An 18,304-nucleotide genomic window follows, 5' to 3' on the forward strand; every position below is an offset into this window, starting at 1 on the left:
GTAGTTGCGGAGGCGCGGGTCCCACATGGCCCACGCCTCTCGATTGGAACGAGTGTGGGTCCCACTCGCGTGAAAAATCCCACTACTGAATGTGTGGGGAGTCCACCAGGCCTGGCCACGCCACCAAAGAGGGCCATGATCAAATGCCAAGACTTTTAATATAAATGAACGTGGGGAAGGAAGTTCCTCGGGTTCGAGCACAGAAAAAAACCGGCTTGAGTCGGTTTGAGTCTGCTCGGTGAGTTTGATTTATTTTTTTAAATATTATTTTTATATATGTTTTATTATTAAAATTGTATTTTCATATTTAAAAATTCTTAATTTATATATTAAAAAATAATTTTTATTTTGATCAGGTCAAGTTGTATCAAGTCGACCCGAATCAACTTTTATGGGGCCGAGCCAACCGGAGTTAAAGGCGTTTGCTGCATGGTGGCATCATGCGTATGCAACCACATACGCTCCATGTGACACCCACATCTCGCCTCCTCTCAAAGTCAAAATCCGCTTCTGAATTCTTTTGATGGGGAGTGGCCCCATTCTATCGTATCGTATCCTGCTTTGAGAGAGTCAAATGCTCTTTTGTGTACAAAAGAAGCCTTTTGGAATTAGCGATCAGTCACTCGTGGTCGTGGATGGCCGGAGTTGCTTCCTTTATAATTATTAGCTCACGAGCCGCTCATGGCTTGAGCCACGAAGAGCAGTTTGGACGTTGGATAGAAAGGATAAGTTAGCAGGCTACATGCTTTCTCTCTTTGTTAATAAATAACAGTCTATCGCTCAAAAAAAAAAAAGTACAAAAGACCTCTTCACATGTCAACTACAGTGTCATAGTTTTATTGTTTACAATTCAACAAAGTAGCACCCACAAAAATTGAACCAACGACAAACCTTTTACATGAGCACCTAATTACCAACTATGCAATACTGCCATTGAGAATTCACTTTCTTGCTTTAAATTCATACATATTGCCAATGAAACTTTTCGAGAAAAAACTCGTTTCATATCTCATTGGTCCTTCTCATTTACTGCAATTGTGACGTATTGGCTAAATGGAGATGATAAAAATATGTTTAATTTGCTTGTGTTTTGAATATATGCAATGAAGGACCTCAAGGGGCATAGCATAGTTGGTCGAGTTACAGGCCTACGTGGGCTTGTAGTTCAATTTGCGTGCATATTATATTTATGTATCGTGAATGGTGAAACATGGTACCTAAGTTGAAGGGTGTACCATGGTCAGCACTACTTTAGAAGCAATGGAAATGAATGGGCTTTCGAACTTTTTTCTAGACGGTAGCTTGTTAACCTCTTGCTCACATGAAATATAGTGGATGCGTGTGATGCTAATTTTTTTTATAAACAAATTTAAAAGATAAGCTTTATACAACAGATATAAAACAATACATTTTGCTTTGTAGTTGGTATTCACTTCTACCTATAGATGGGTTCCTCACAAATAGTGGTCGAAATTTGATCATGGATGTTAAGCCTAAGAATTAGCTTGTTGGACTCGATTTACCAGATCTAATTTTGCAAGAATAACTGCTTTAGGAGCAGAGCCAAGATTTCATTCTTTTGGATGAAGGGAAAAAGGTCATGCGACATACCAATAGGGATGTCAATGGGTTGGATATGCATCTCATATGCCCTTAACTGTGTCCATTTTTTTTGGATAGTCACATATGTGGATTCGAATTTAGAATCAAATACGAATGGAAAATGTCATACCTGAATCCGAATTTGAGATCTAATTTTACATTCTATCTGAATTTTGAACCAAATCAGGCTGATTTCCATCATGTAAGATTATCGGATATGGAATATTTATTTAACAACTAAATCTGATCTATATATATATTAAAATCCATATTTGATATGATGCAATCTGAATCCGACTCACTTTCTTAATGGGATATTAATTTTTTTTTTCATATCCGATTTTTTTGAAACTGTTCGATCATATATCTGATCCAAATCAAATATATTGACATACCTATGTACTAAATAAATTTTTGAAATTTTTTCAAGTGGCCAACTCATATTTTTCAATAGTTTCACAGGGGCTAAACTAACAATTCTGAACATTTTAGCATGTAAAATTTGAAATTTCCAAAAAGTGAACCCACTCTCCAACAAAAAAAAAATGAATGAAAAAAAACTAGTGAACTTTAGTTTCGCGCATTCGGCTCGTTTAGCAGCTCGATGGATCCAAGTATTGGAGGCATGTGGGTGGACTTTCAACAAATAGGTGGGCAGCGGTCATGATTGCAGCTCAAAAGGGCAAAGAGTTGTTGGATTTGTGCATGAGTCCACTACAGGCCCATCAGCTTCTATGGTCCAAGACACAATACACTCACCCAGTCTCATTGTGTCTGCCTGGAGCCGGCACACCGCCGTGGCCCACTCTGCCTTTTCTACAACTTGCCAGAGAGGGCTCAGCTCAAGCGATAGATCACCGTTCCCGGTGCCTTCTCCGGCGTGGCCTTTGGTGCCCACTGATTAATCATTTAGTTAAAGAAAAAATCGCCTGTCCGCATGTTATTTTATAGTATCATGATAGTGGTAATCGATGATCTATTGACACTTTGCCTCTAAAATTTTGTTTATAAACAAAAGGATCTTTTCTTTTTCTATTTCTTTTTTATTTTTTTTTTCTCTTTTTGGGTACTTGAGCATGTTGTGTGGTTGGTGGGGACTTGATCTCTAGTGGTTCTTCATGATTAAGAGCACGCCATCATGGCTGAAGAAGCTTTACAAATCGCCAATTGTCTTCCCTTTTTCTTTCTTCCCTTGAGATATTTGAAGCTGCCATGAAGAACCCTTTTCATTTTTACCAGTCGTCGCCGAAGAGTTTGCTATAATTTGTCGCGGCCTAAGGGGGATCGAAGTGAACCGGCCGGCAACTTGTAGTGCAGGCGTCTGTTAGTAGAAGCTCTGACGAGATCCCACCAGGAAGGACATGCGCCAGTGCATTTGAAGTTTTGGCCTTGTGGCAAAGGATGTTGCCCGCATTTCTTGATTGATTCTCTTTTGACTATTTTGATCAAGAAGCAATGGCCTCCCTTACATACGATGGAAGCTTTAATTTTTTATTTCCACCAAGCCTTTGTGATAGTGTTCAGATCGACCTGCACGAACACCAAAATTTCAACTGCCTTAAGGTTCGATGTTGGTTATATACACCGTTCTAGTGTATGAAATTTTATTAGTTAATTTAATAATGACAAAAAATGTTTATGATTAATACAAAAAAGAATGATGGACGGATGTATTACACATCATATGATACTTATTTCTTATTTCATATATATTTGTTATCTCGTGCACATGCATATTCAATGTTTGGGCATGAAAGAACCTATGCATATTGATAATAGGGTCCACATTCGACGTATGTTTGTTATATACATGAAGCGGCATACAAAACTTGTTCTACCTTATGCATATTGATAATAGGGTCCACATTCGACGTATGCTTGTTATATACATGAAACAGCATACAAAACTTGTTCTACCTTAAGGTTAACAGGGATCTGGCACTGGTGAGCCCGTTGGCAAGGACCACTTGAGCCACTAGCCCAGCCAACTCTACTACCTAGCTCTAATGTGAGTGTCCCGTATAATTTGAAGTCACGACAATTTAATTTTGAGTGTCTCTTACAAAACTTTTGAAGGGTTGGTATCCGCAGTGGCCCACACAGCACCCCCATGTACTTCTGTTATCATAGACCAACCTAGGAATCTTTAATCGGAGGAGCTAAGTTATAGTTTCAAAATTTTAACAAGAGGCAAAATATAATTCTTCAAATTATTCATACCAATTAAACTATTTTTTTTAAAATTTATATGTAAAATAATTTTTTTTTAAATCTGAAGGATAGTCATAGCCCCTGCCTGGCTGCCAGGCGCCCACCACCCCCCTTGTCCGCCATTGGGTCCCTGTATCCAGAAAATGCTCAAACTTGTGGGTCGAACGGCAGTACGAATGTATGATCATTTCCTCTTCGTGTCCTCCTATTGCGCAAATCCATAGAGGAGGGACACTAAGCAAGTAGGTGCGTTGGGTAGATGTAACTTGGTAGAGTGTAAATCACTACAAATCGTTGTAAATATCAAGCACCACCAACGATATATGCAGCATATTTCTTGGCCGGTCACCATCAGCTCACCCAAGTGAAGGAAATGACAAAAAATAACCCAAGTCTGACCTCTTGCCTTTCTTTCAAATATTTTCTTGTTCCGCTTTCAGTTTTGTCCTGTATGAGGAAAAGGTTCGTATTTCTCTATTATCAAGAGCATTTTAGTTATTTTGGAACCCAAGCACTCAACCCCACTGTCACAACCCATCATGAAGCTCTTGGTGCATGCCACGTGCTTCCTCTACTAGTCCACTCTTAAGAGGCATGCGTCATGCACAGGGGCCTGCGTGTGATGCACAGGCCAGTGCACATGATTAGCACCCATTCATGCAAGAGCAGGTCAGATTCATAGCGTCGTCGGATTGAAATAGTAATAACACCAGCACTGCTACTCAGGAAGAACGTCGATCTGGATGTGAGGTTGTGGAGAGCGATCATGCCGTGAGGGAACGGCCGAAGGCCTGACCAGCAAGTGGTACAACAACTCTTTTTGAAGTAGAGGGAATGATCACTTTCTCCAGCAGCTACCACACAAAGAAAAGTGCTCCATCGATGAGGGAAAGCCACCTGAAACTCGACTTGAACTTGCTGATCAAAACATGAAAGCTCGAGTCCAAATATATGCTCGAAATGTTAAACTAGTTGAGTTCCTTCAAGTTATAAGAACTTGACTCGTTTAAACCCGACAGCGAGTTAAAAACAAAAAAAGAGACATGCTTAACATAAACGAGTTAAGCTCGAGTTGAGATCAAGCTTATTCTATCGATCTCGACTCGAGTTTGAGTTTTCTGAGTCGAGTCAAGCTCAAGGTGGCCAACTCGAGCTCAACTTGGCTTGTGTCCCTGCCTCTCCTATCATTCAGAAACTAATAATATATCAGGCTGACATGAAGAGCACTAATCTCTACACACACACACATATGACATATAGAGAGGGAGAGAGATTGAGAGAGACTTAATTGGTTAAAAAAAAACAATTTTGCACATCATGTGCATTTCTGCTTTCTTTTCCCTTGTGCAAGAAGTTCCTTAACAACCCACTAGATCCCTTCCTCATGGAACCTTGGGGAATCTGGTTAAAGCAGAAAGAGATGACATTAAAGCCCGGTCACTGAAAACACACTATAAGCTATTGCTATGTGCATACAAACCATTGTGTTACCTTAAACTGTCACTAATACTTCTATGTTAATTTTTCTTCCACAGGTTCGTAATTTTTAGCAATTTGGCCAGATGTTGATGGATGCTAAAAATTAAGCATCTGTCACTGAAAAATTGTTGTTGGATGGTTAAAAATTAAATATTTTTGAAAAAAAAAATTACTGCAGGAGTATTAACAATGGTTTATGGTGCAAATATAGTTTGTAATGATTTTTGCAATGGCTTACAGTGCTTTAAGTGACCTTTTTTGAAGTTTTAATCATCCAATAACAGCTAGCATTTGGTAGATTTGAATCCCTCTCTCCCCCACCTTAAATCATCTCTCTTTCTCTCTTTCCATATACATATATATAGTGTTTTGGCACTATGTCACCAATAGCATAATTGGTGAAATGGATAGTTTTCTCCTCTTTAAAAAGTAGGCCTTCACTTGAAATGTACATGGTTCACTTGTTCTAAATCTAAAAAAAAAAAGTTTCATTTTTTATTGCTAAAAGTAGTCAAACTCAAATCACATGCCCTTTGCTCGAGCTATCCCAACTCAACTACATGCATATGTTATATGAGCCATGTTGTATGAGCACAAACTTTGTTCTCGAATTCTTATAGATCCAACTTACAATGAAAAAAAAAAACAAAAACAAAAACTTGATACTTTGTCAATTTTGAGATAGAATATGAAAATCCAGCTTTATCAGAAGCTCAATATTTATCATAGTCACCTAGGCCTTTGGAGGAAAATGTACATGGAGTATGAATTGAAGAACATTACTAAGAAATTCAATCACAACAAGGCAAAGGAATAGGATTTTACAGGTCATACTAGTCCTTGACATGGTCGAAGAAAAAGGGATGCAGAAGCATGAGCTTCATGTGAATTCAGAAATTCCTGTGGTGTCCCCTCATCCAATGGCATACCCACGATGAGCATATGTGCCAGATGCATTAGTTAGTAGGAACCGAATCTCAACAAAATTTTCAACACACTAGATATAATGTTACCATCAAGTGGTATATAAGGTTCATTCAATTACCTTTCAAATTTTGTAACTCCATATGTTTCTATCCTTAAAAGAGATTGAGAAACAAATCAATTGCAAAAGGTTAATTTAAGGCCAAATAGTGACTCCTTGTGTTTGCTTTGTACTAGATTCAATGGTGGATAATTATGCTATGCTTTTTGTTGTCTAATAGATGTGAAAGATTGCAAGTGAAGACTAAGAAGACATCAAGAATCATTTACGGGGATCAACATAATTTTCAAGTAGAATATTGGAGGAAAGCCAGATGATGGATGTTGGGATCCTTTCACTTAAAGATTGAGTACAAACTTCACTTGGCCAGGATTTACTTGGAGAATTGTAGGAATTAGAGCTGTTGCCATTGTTTGCAAATTGGAAACAAGTCAAAGACAAGCCAACTTTGGTTTCTAGGGATTTTAATGTTGTAAGGCAACGTATTGATAGAATTGGTTTGAAGTATAATTCCAATTGTATAGGTCATTCAATGCTCTCATTAAACAAATGAAATCTGACATAAATTAAAGGTTTTGATTGTTCCTATACTTGGACTAATAGAATGAGAGCAGTTAGTTTAGAGTGTTTCTTCTTTTTCAATATATTTACCCTTAGACTCCATAATTGATGAAGCTTCTTATGCTTGTCTTTCCTTTTCCTCTTTTCTATGAAACCAAATTCCTCTTAGAACATAATTTTCAACTGCAGAATGTTTATTCATTTGGATGTCTGATCAAGAGAGTGTTTGGACGCCCAACGGCATCTATATGTTTGTTTGTTTCACAAGATTTCCTTTCTAAGCATGCCTTTAGACATCTTAATATTTTGAGAATCTACTAGGGGTTGATTATTTACAAGGCTGGTACATAATTACACCACATTTCCTTTCTAAGCATGCCTTTGGATATCTCAAAATTTTGAGCACCTACTACATGGGTAAATTTATTTACAAGGCTGTTATATAATTAAGATGAGTTCGACAATAAGAAGACAAATTTATGTGCTGGACATGAACAGCCTTCAATTTTTTGAAAAGGGTACCCATCATTCCTTTTTGGCATGCATTCAAATCTTAAATCACTTGTTGTATCCTTGTGAAAACAAAATGAGAGTAAAAAAAGCATTGTCATATTTTGGTTCTGCAACTTATGAAGTTGGTGCCTACAACAAAAAAATCATTATAGCAAAATGGTGAAAAAAAGTTGAGGGATGTCCCATGTTAGGAGTTTTGGGAACACTCAATAGCATTAAGAATAAGTTTAGAGTCTATAACAAGCAATCATTTGGTAACGTCAGTGAGAAGGCGCAACGAAAATGTATGGAAGAGGAAATGAAGATTAACCAGGATCTTCATAATGTCCTTAAATTTAGAAAGACCCTTTAGAAAAGTAAATCCAAGATTTGGATCAAAGGAGACTAAAGCATGAGGTTCTTCCAAACAATAGTTAAGAATGAGAAAAAGAAACAAAAATGGGTCTTTATCAATTGGCAGGAAGCATGGTAGTATGATTGAGATTTTTGATGTAGAAATGAGCTATTCCATGATATTCTTGAATAAGAACGACATAAATGGACTTCTTTTTGATAGATTGATGGAAGATAAGTTGGTACCTAATTATAAAAATCAGTTGTTGTCAGAGAATATTTTGATAGATGAAGTCAAACTAACACTATTGATCAATCTATTCATTGACTGTTGGAGGCCCTAACGGAACATCTAATTTCTTTCTTCAATACATGTAAAGCTGGTGCAAAAATGATCAAAGAATTATTTCTTTTATTTTTTTATTTTTTTTTTGATTGAGTGAGTGAGATGGTTGAGAGTTTTGTTTCAATTTTACGAACATCATGCTATTACCCAACTTCAAAAGTGCAACAAGGATTAATGGCTATATAGCCACTGCATCATACAATAGTGTAAACTTTATATTTAAAGTGGTGCCCTGGAAGCATAATCAATTTTATAAAGGATAATTGATTGAATTAAGGTGCTTTCAATGAGCAGAGAGTTAGTCATGATTAACTCTTTCTTGACAATAATCTAACAATTTGATTTAGTAGGGGCAATCAAGAAATAATATGTGCTTAAATATGGAAATAACTAAGGCCTATGATCACTATGGAAATGAATGAAAACGGTGGGATTGAAGGCTAACAATTCTAAGTCTAAGTTGGTGCCTACTAAAGTAAGTGAGCACTAAATATAAATGAGGAGGGAAAATGAAAAGCTACGCCTTGTAAGAGATGCTTATGAGTGAGGGAAGAGAGCGCAAAAAACATGGATCTTATGACATCGAAATCTTTTACAATACTCAAGCTGAAGTGAGTGGGCACCAAGCATTTGGATTAATAGAACTAGTTGGTGTTGGCAAGCAGACTTTGCGATATAGTTAATAGCAGGTCTATGTTATGGAATTGGATTCAAAATAGATACCTAACAAGAGGTAAAATTTTATATATTGTATGGAAAACTTAAAAGGGCACTTGAGTATGAAGAAACGTCAAATGGGAAATGGTACATGACAAGTTGTGGTTGACATGTCAAGAGAGAGTATTCTAGTGAACGAAGCATTAGGGTTGCATTATGCTGAGGTGAGTAGAGTTTGGGATACTCTTTGTCTTTGGTTATTATCTCAGCAGCCATAACTAATTTGCAAGCATTAATTTTTAGCAAACTTCCTAACCAGTTGTGTTGGGATTCAAAAGAAGTCAAATCGTTGAGTATGAGAAAATTAGAAGGCTTGTAGGAGTAAAGAAATGAAAGAAAAGTGGAGATTGAAAGCGTAAAACAACCGGGCATCATCAGAGGCTTCCTAGTTTGTTTATAAAAACATACTGCCCACATTCGGTAGGGTAAAAATAAGAGGAGTTAGTTTAGCCAATCGATGTTTCTTATGTAATCAGCAAGAAGATGTGGCCTATATCTGTACAATGTAAAGTGACAATAGAAACATGGAACCTAGTGTTTTGGTAAATGCAGAATTCCTGGCTTGGGCTGAAAGATGAATTTCAGGCATGGTACAACGAAATTCAAGTGTAAATGGTTAGCCAAATGTTGGAAGACTACTACTTCTCCTTTCTTCTACTAAAAGGATTGACGGTGCAGAAACATGCTTGCACATAATGGGCGGAATGGAGGTTTAGGAAAGAAGACACTGGGTTTGATGTAGAGTTGATATAACGAGGTGTTTATGGCTCTCAAATGGAAGCATTTGGAGAAAAGACCGGACCAAGATTTGGATGGATATAGTCTTAGTATGGATTGCATATCAAGAAGAAGTAAATGCAAAGAACTCCATGTAGATTGGAAAGGTTAACAATTTTACCTGGTTCTTCGTTTTCTTAAGCATTCTTATTTTTCTGATAAACGGTTGAACCCTTTCTGTGTCCCCTAAACCACAGCGAAGCGAAACGATTGCTGACGCATTGGAGAAGTGCCTAGTACTTATTGAGGAGAAATGTGCTATAGTAGCATTACACCTTCATATGCATGGCATTAGACGCTAGTCCCTTCGAGCTTGACCATGTTTTTTGTCCAAAAATAATATAAATGAGATACCTAAGGCTGTCGCAGAAACAGCTGACGAATAACTAGTGAAGTCAATAATAAATACAGCTAGCAAGTATCTCCATACAAATCTCAAGCCTCCACAAAAATGAAATGGTTAAGATAACCAGGAAAAAGCAAAAAATGGCATCACCTCACATTTACTGTTTTGTATGGTCACCAACGTTATGCCTTCGTTCCTATTAATATTAACCATTTAATCAAAAGAACCCAGTACAAAATAAAAAGAAAGGAAATTCGCACTCATGAGACATGCAGCAAAATTCTGCTGCCCATCAGATTTAAACGTTCATCCTTCTGGCAAATCCTTCAAGCTCCAACATCAAGCTCCACGCCCATCACTTCCACGCCCATCACTGAGGGCCGGGTAAGCTCCTCATCCTCTTTGGGGGTGTGGATGGTAACAAGGTCAGGAAGAGGCGTAGTTGGACCCTGCTTGCCCTTCGGATCCCAGTCCAACATGATCTTAACCTTAATTCCAAGCACTCCCTGTTCATGAGCAATAACAAATATTAAGCTTCAGAAAAGGATAGTTATCTTGGTTCATTACTAGAAAAGAAAACTACTACAGGAATCAAATTTTCGCAATCCAAATGGCAATCCATTGTGGTGATGAGACACACAAAACAAAAGAACAACGACAAGGCAGGGGGAACAACGACAAGGCAGGGGAAGACAGAAATTTTCTTTGGGGGTCCGAGCTATATTTTAAAAAAAAAAAGTTACCCGAGCCAAACCAGTATGTTTAAAAATTTCTAAAGGGGGCAATCTGTTTTGTACATTATGACACTTCTTTCTGTTTTGGAAAAATCACTGGAGGGGCCATAACCCCTGGCCTGCCCCTTCTTGGCTCCGCCCTTGCAAGAAGGCCTTCATGGCTTTATCATTTACCTGTCTTAGCAAAACGTGTCTGACAGCTGAATCAATATACTCATTAACAGGCTGTCCAGATGAAATCATATAGCCGTCCTTGAACTTCATTGACTTCGCTCGTTGTGCTCTGAGTTTTCCGCTCACAATAACCTACAAAATGAAATGTTTGTTTAATACTAACACAAACACCCTCCCCAACATGAAGGCAGAAAAACCTACCTCACATCCTTTAGCTCCGCTTTCCATGACGAAGCGTAGGACACCATAGCAAGCCCTGCCAGAAATATGAAAATCTAGAATGTCAAGGAAAAGGTAATTGAAACTTCAGCCTAACGAATTTCATTGAGAGGATATCCTGTTTTTTTTTTTGCATTGCTGACTTTCAGATTTTAGATGCAACCCATGAGAATGTAACTCAATTAGGAAAGAAAATACCAACAAGACATAACGAGAAGAAAGGAAACAAAGATTTGATACTAGTAGCTGTGCTGATAAATTTTTTCTAGTTTATAAAGAAGCACTGTATTCTCTCTTCAGTACTTACATTGGTTACAGGTTATACCTATATTTCGTACGATATCTTAAGTTATTAACCACTTCAAACTCAAAATGCCTACTCCTACATTAACTTTACACCCATGTCAACCATTGAACTGCATAGCAAAACCATTACAAGCCCACCAATTCCAACTACAGTTCAATGGCAACAGCAAATTCCAACTAGCTAACCCAAAAAATAACCCATCATATGGCTTCTGTTATTTGTTAGATGCTGGTCATCGTGTGGCTTCAGTCAGTGATTATTAAATTAACATTTACGGTTCATAATAATAAATGCACACCCCCACATACATGCACACATTTCTGACCACAAGTTGTACACGTTGGTTTTACATATCATTAGTAAGTGGAGATCCACTCGATGTGAAGAAATGAACTGAAAGTGTGGATGTAAAAAAACTCCTAAATTCTAATGATTTAAAAAAAGAGGACCGCTGATTAGTTTGGTCATTCCAAGGCTACAGACAACTTCAAAATGATGATTTCTTTTGAAAGACTCTAAACACCAAGAAGCACTAACTAACCCAGTGGACCATAAAAAAATAATTACCTTCAAAAATAGGTTTACCTGCCTACAGGTAACAACCTTGGATGGACATGAACTCTTATGATGATTTCAGACTCCACGACATAGCTTAAAGCATGGGAAATAAGAACTAAGGGTCACTAGAAATGGCAAGATTAAGGATCAAGTTTTATGAGTCGAAACATAATTAGCATACACCGAACAAGGCAGCAACCTTTGAAAATATGCTGCTACATCAATTTAGAAACATGAGTTTAAGGAGGAGGAGAGAGGGAGTGTGCGGTGAATGCATGTCAACTGAAATCAGAATACCAAAGAAAACAGCAAAAAATATCTTGGTGAAGCAAATTGCTTACATTAGAGTTTAGACAGAATAATTTGTGTAGAAAGGGATTATTTTGATAAGGCAAACAAATCATTAGAATACATAGACAAGTCAGTACAAGTAAACATAAATCAGATAATGATCTCCAGTCTCAACGCTGTCAGGAACTTATTCAACATTGACCAAGCGAAGAATAGATAAACATTATGCTCCAGCTAATATGTTGGAGGCCTCAGCAACATCGTTTACAACAAAATTTCATGTTATCAGACAATCAACAGAATTATACAAATTGTTATTGCAGAATCCATTTCAAATTGAGATTCAGCAGCTAAAATGAACAACGATGACGGTAGAAAAATTTACACTTCAGAGTGAAATAATGATAAGAACGGAACACATGAAGAAAGTATGACAATAACATAAATATTGTTGCCACTCACAGCTAGCACCAAGAAGCCATTATTCTATCAAGGTAATCACAGCATAGAGAAGCAAAATTATATGTAGTCATCTTCCGACACAAATTTGGCAATAAAAACACCAGTTTGCTTTATAGATGACAAAATAATTGAAGCAGAGTAAAATAAATATAAGAACAGAACACATAAGAAAATATGACAATAACATAAATATTGTTGCCACTCACAGCTAGCACCAAGAAACCATTATTTTATCAAGGTAATCACAGCATAAGAGAAGCAAAATTATACGTAGTCATCTTCCGACACAAATTTGGCAATAAAAACACCAGTTTGCTTTATAGATGACAAAATAATTGAAGTGCTTATATTAACAAGCCCAAAAAAGAGAATGCATCATGTTCAGAAAGAGAGATAAAACACAAAGTATACACGCTGATAATAAAAAAAAAAAGTTTAATGTTTACAACTACTCGCAATGGCGAAATCCTAGATTTTTGCAACCAGAGCTTGCACCAAGAAAATATTGTTCTTTCAAGGTAATTGCAGAATTAAGAAGCAAAAGTAAATGTAGTCATCTCCCGACACAAATTTGGTAAGAAGTAACCAATTTGTCTTAAAGATGACAAACTAAAAAACAGATAACTGGGTTGATAAATCAAGAATGACAGAGACAAAATATCTAAATTGGTAAATGACTAAGTGGCCCGGAATACTGAAGCGCACTTTGCCCCTAGAAAGATGAGGGACATCCTTAAAGTATTAAATTTTTCTGCTCATAATTAACATCAAGAGAAGAATATAGTTTCTCTGAAGAATCGAAACTCTAATGAGCAGAACAAATATAGTCATCCTCAGACACAAAATCAGCTAGTAGAAGACCGATTTTGCTGTAAAGATGACATTAGGACGAAAACTCAAAAAGACAACAAATGTAAATGCAAGACAAGAATTAAAGGGAAAACGAAAAAGTTACTTCTCGTAGAAAAAAGTTATACCTGTTTCACATGCCATCATTTAGGATCATGCAACAAAGATATTGCAACCAGTATCAATGCTTAAGTTCGTTATAATATATTCAGATAACCTCATCCAAGAATCTGATTAGACGACATTCAAAATCAAAGACAAAGCTGGACATACGTACAAGTACAAAAAAGTGAAACACAGTGGCGCACTGTAACAAATCATAGCACCAACTCATAACAAAATTCTCAACATCAAGTTTATTTTCATCCGTGGACCATAACTAATAAAACCTAGGAATCCGAATCGCAAAATACATTACTCAAATGATGAAGATTAACCAAAAAAACAGAAACAAAGAACATTTTTTTATCCCCAAAAAACATAAGCACTATAACAACCACAAAACAAGAAGCACAGGATAGTATCTCACGCTTTAATTAGTTAGAACCTCCCCGCAACAATGTACAAAATAGTTCTATGGCCACATGGATGTTAGACCACGAACCCAACTTAAAAGACCTACTTTCGCCCATTCAGATCGAGTCAAGCCAGTTCTTAAAAAGCTACCAACATTTGAATGATAAAATCAAGCTCAAGATCCACCCACCTCCTAACAGCAAGGCCTCCAAGAAGCTTGTAACGTAGGGACTCTGCCTGCGCGATGGCGCAGAGGCCTCTGTTGTTCACCTTCTCGGCGTACAGCTCCACGCTCCCCTCCGGGAAACTGAACCGCTTCTGGACGACGGAGGTCAGCTCCCTGATCCTGCGGCCCTTCTCACCTAGTACGTTCTGCGTCCTGGTGGCCCTGATGATGATCTCGGTACGCATGGGAGTGACCCTAACCTCAACGCCGGAGTATCCGTCTTCCGCCAGTTCCCTCGTCAGCACCTCGTTCAACTCCGCGTAGAAGACTCCATCCGCGACGAACTAAACGCACAAAAACCAGAGATCAGAAGAATTCTCGATCAAAATCGATCGAACAAAAGAAAGGGTGTCAAAAGAAGAAAAGGGAGCAACGGTCGTCCGAACCTTTCGCTTCTTGCTTATCTGAGTCGCCATCCTTACAGGAATCGATCGAATGAGCAAGAGACCGTCTTCTCTCGCTCTAGGATAGAGGAAACGCTAAGCTGTGCGAGCGACCGAGAGGAGGACGGAAGGAGGGTTTCTCCCCTTCTTTAATAATAGGGTAGGGTGGGACGGCTCTGATTGGGAAGAAGGGTTTAGATGGACGGTTTTGGAACTATACGGAAAACCCTAATTTTTTGTGCGTGCAGAGTTGGTCCAAACGGGTTGGTTTTGTAAGTCGGGTCTCAATCGAACCCGAACTTAAAAAAAAGGACGTCCTGGTTCAAGTCTCGTATCCACCCATTGTAGTCCGAAATCATAGAAACGGAGACTGAGATTGAGGTTGAGTTTTTCATATAAACATGAGTTCAAGAAATGAATGAATGGAAAGAAAGTCTTCCTTGTCAATAACTGTGTTTGGATACAAAGAAAATGACTAATAAAGGAGAGCCAATAATTGTGTTTGGATACAAAGAAAATGAAAGGAATGAACGGATTTTTTAATGTCATTCCAATTCCTTTGAAAATGGAGAGATCGGGAGGAAAAGGAATGGGTGTTCCTTTCCTTTCCTTTTTTATCGTCCAATTCCCTTTCATTCTCTTTCTTTTTCTTTTCGTCCATCCAAACATTGCTTAAAAGATAAACTAGTGAGAGTGAACTGAAATCTTTGAATTCTGACCAAATCAGATAACATCCGGATTTAGAACATAGTGCCAAGTTGAAAAATGCTACAGGGCCATGGGCCTTTTGATGGAGCCCAGTTCGAGCCCAATCCGATGAGCTCTAGGTGTGTTCTAGCTTGGCTCAATAGGGATGTCAATATGTCCAATTTGAATTGAATATTTGAGCGGATCTATTTGAAAAAAAATCAAAGGCAGAAAAAAATTTAATATCCGATTAATCAGATCGAATTCAGATTGAGGAAATGACATCCGATCAGGTTTGAATTCAAAATGGGATATACATAAATATCTGATCAAATTTGTATTGGATTTATTTTTAGACAAATATGTTATATTTAATGCTGTTATATTTTTAAAATTGACAAAATTTGTTTCAGAATTCGGATTCAGATTCGGATACGAATATAAAAGTCAGAGTTGGATTATAAAATCAGATTTCAGCCGATAAAATAGATGCAGTTAAGTATATATTCAATCTGTTGACATCCCCAAAGTGTTAGGCTTTGTCGATACGGTATCATGTCCATAAGCATATCGCTGATGAAACTGATAGTAGAGCAGTTCAAATGCCAGCCGTGGTGACTCAAAACTGTCGAACACGACTTGGATAGAAACAGAGTTGATGACCGAACTACTAAAACACACAATATTCATAAAAAATAATGAAAGAAATTAAAATATCAAGAAATATGAGTAGCATATACAAAAACACCAATATAAAAAGAACAGATACAATGACATAAATGAGCATCCAAATATAATTCATAAAAGTTGTCAATCTATCTATCGTTTTCTCTTATTGAAAAGAAAAACTACGCGTAGATATGATCTACATCCAAAAAAAACTATGAAATTTGAATATCACAAATTTTTTCCCATATATTTTTAAAAAGTTCATTATGTATGCTTTTAAATCCTCAACCGATTTTTTTTTTACACATTAAAATACATGGTATCATATTCGTTTATAAATTCTTGAATAGTAAGACGTTGATGCATGGTTATGCTTTATAAAAGTTTTTCATTGGCAAAGCTGCCATGTATGCCTCCAGAACACTTTTTTCCTTAACTCGTTAGCTCCTTTTATCTACTCTTTTTTTGAACTACCCTTCCAATGGCGGAGCCAAAAAAATTGGCTAGATGAACACTGTTTAAAAATACTCATATCTAATGAGACACTTATATGTATATAAGGATAAATGTTTAAAGATGTCCATTTAAAAATAATAAAAAAATTAAGAGACTGGTGTGGGCAACTGCCCTCACCATTTTGCTTTGCCACCACCCTTCACCTTCTTTCCCAAAGTAGGCCCTCCCATTCCTTTGCATCTGCTTCTTTCTTTTGTTTGTCCTTTCTCATCCCCAAACATCATTCTTTCTCTTTGGTCTTTTTATTTTCTTCGTTGATTTCTATTTCACCTTTCTACTAGCCACTACTTTCTTCCCTAGTTTCCATCCCTCTTCATTTTTTCTCTCTTCCTATTCTTCCGTCAACCAGTCTTTGTTTCCTATTCTTCTTATTCATTTTTTCTATTTGTTCTAATTTCCAGTTTTGTCGACATCTGCCTTGGTTTGTTGTCATTGAGGCCTCAAATTTGTTAGCCATATGCCTACTCCTAACTATAAGTTCCTCTCTCGTGCTTCTTCTTCTTCATTGATCAATTTTAGCTTCTACTTTGCCCTTGAATCTGTTTGGCTCATTTGGGGATCCCCATTTGATTGGGCCTCACTGCTCAGACCTACACATTTTGCTTCTATAATTCATCAAATGACATTTTATTTCCGTTGTTTCTATGTAACAAATATTCTATTTTTTGGTTTTGATTAAGTGGTTATGCATAAATACGAACTTATATGTCCACATTTTTTGGCAACACAATTTGAGATATTTCCCTTAATATTTGAAGTTTCAAGCAGTCTATCTATCAAGGGTCATGACAGATGAAGTGTTCGCACCCCTCTCCTTTTTTAAGGAAGTCGAAATGCGAGTCAGCAAAATTCTTTTAAAATTGGGATTTTGAGAAAATTTTCAAGAGAAAGGGATCCGCCCGTCGGTACGAGGTCCAACCGTTCCTGCCGCCTTTAACAGGGGTAATTAGACAAAGGACTAAGGATCATTTGGATTATATACAGGTTATTGATGCAAATCCTATGTGCTTATGCATTGAGGTTTTGCATTTAAGAACCGAAATTCATTTTTGAATAAATGAATTTGAATATTGGGGGGTCTTCAAATTGGTTTAAAACCTTTGTTTTCGATTTGAAATACATAATTCTTGAGGATTTTGAAGATTTGGAATTGAGTTCTTCGTTGTGAACTCTAGGTGATGATGATCATCTTATTATCAAAATTGATTTTGAACTCTTCTTTTGTCAAATCATGTGATTTGTAGAATTCATTCTTTTGAAAGAACATGGTTTCAAATCGTTAGAAAGCATGTTGTTTTTCAAACGCACTTTGGCCAAAAGATTATGAATGCATTGCTTGTGTTTTCTTTTGAAGTTAAGTGAGGTTTACAAATTCTCATTGCAATATGACTTGGTCACTTTTTGCAACTCAAATTTGAATCACTTAACGTCTTGAGAATGTGTATGTGGTGCTATTGATTTTGAGTGAAGGTGAATGCATGAAACGGGAAGGGAAACTATATGGAACATTCATTATTCTCTCTCTCATAATCCCTCAAGATTCATTCATATGAAACATACATTCTTCACTTTCTCATAATTTCTCAAGATTCATTCATATAAAACATACATTCTTCACTTTCTCATAACATCTCAAAGTCTATATTGCACGTCATACAATCTATGCATGAAGATTGATTAAAATGTAGGACTTTCTCTATATATGCTTATTATATGATTAAGCACATGAATTAGAGATGTAGTCCATAAGCTTGAGGCTTGATATAAAATTATCAAAATGATGAAAATATATAAATGATGCCAAGTTCAATCTTTGAAATGGATGGGAGACGTGGATGACATC

The 18,304-nt window shown here is 37.0% G+C and overlaps 1 protein-coding gene across 1 annotated transcript; it reads right to left on the reverse strand.

The window, feature by feature from the left end:
- Window positions 1-9,875: 9,875 nt before the first annotated feature.
- Window positions 9,876-14,753, reverse strand: LOC116262709 (40S ribosomal protein S3-3-like). Its single transcript, XM_031642191.2, has 5 exons — window positions 14,593-14,753; window positions 14,171-14,490; window positions 10,980-11,034; window positions 10,779-10,910; window positions 9,876-10,376 (listed from the first exon to the last, which is right to left on the reverse strand). Exons 1-5 carry the CDS (start codon window positions 14,620-14,622, stop codon window positions 10,197-10,199), a joined length of 717 nt encoding a protein of 238 aa, XP_031498051.1. The 5' UTR covers window positions 14,623-14,753; the 3' UTR covers window positions 9,876-10,196.
- Between the last annotated feature and the right edge of the window lie 3,551 nt (window positions 14,754-18,304).

The sequence above is a fragment of the Nymphaea colorata genome, chromosome 10 (genome assembly GCF_008831285.2).
Source record: "Nymphaea colorata isolate Beijing-Zhang1983 chromosome 10, ASM883128v2, whole genome shotgun sequence".
In the NCBI taxonomy this organism is placed as follows: domain Eukaryota; kingdom Viridiplantae; phylum Streptophyta; class Magnoliopsida; order Nymphaeales; family Nymphaeaceae; genus Nymphaea; species Nymphaea colorata.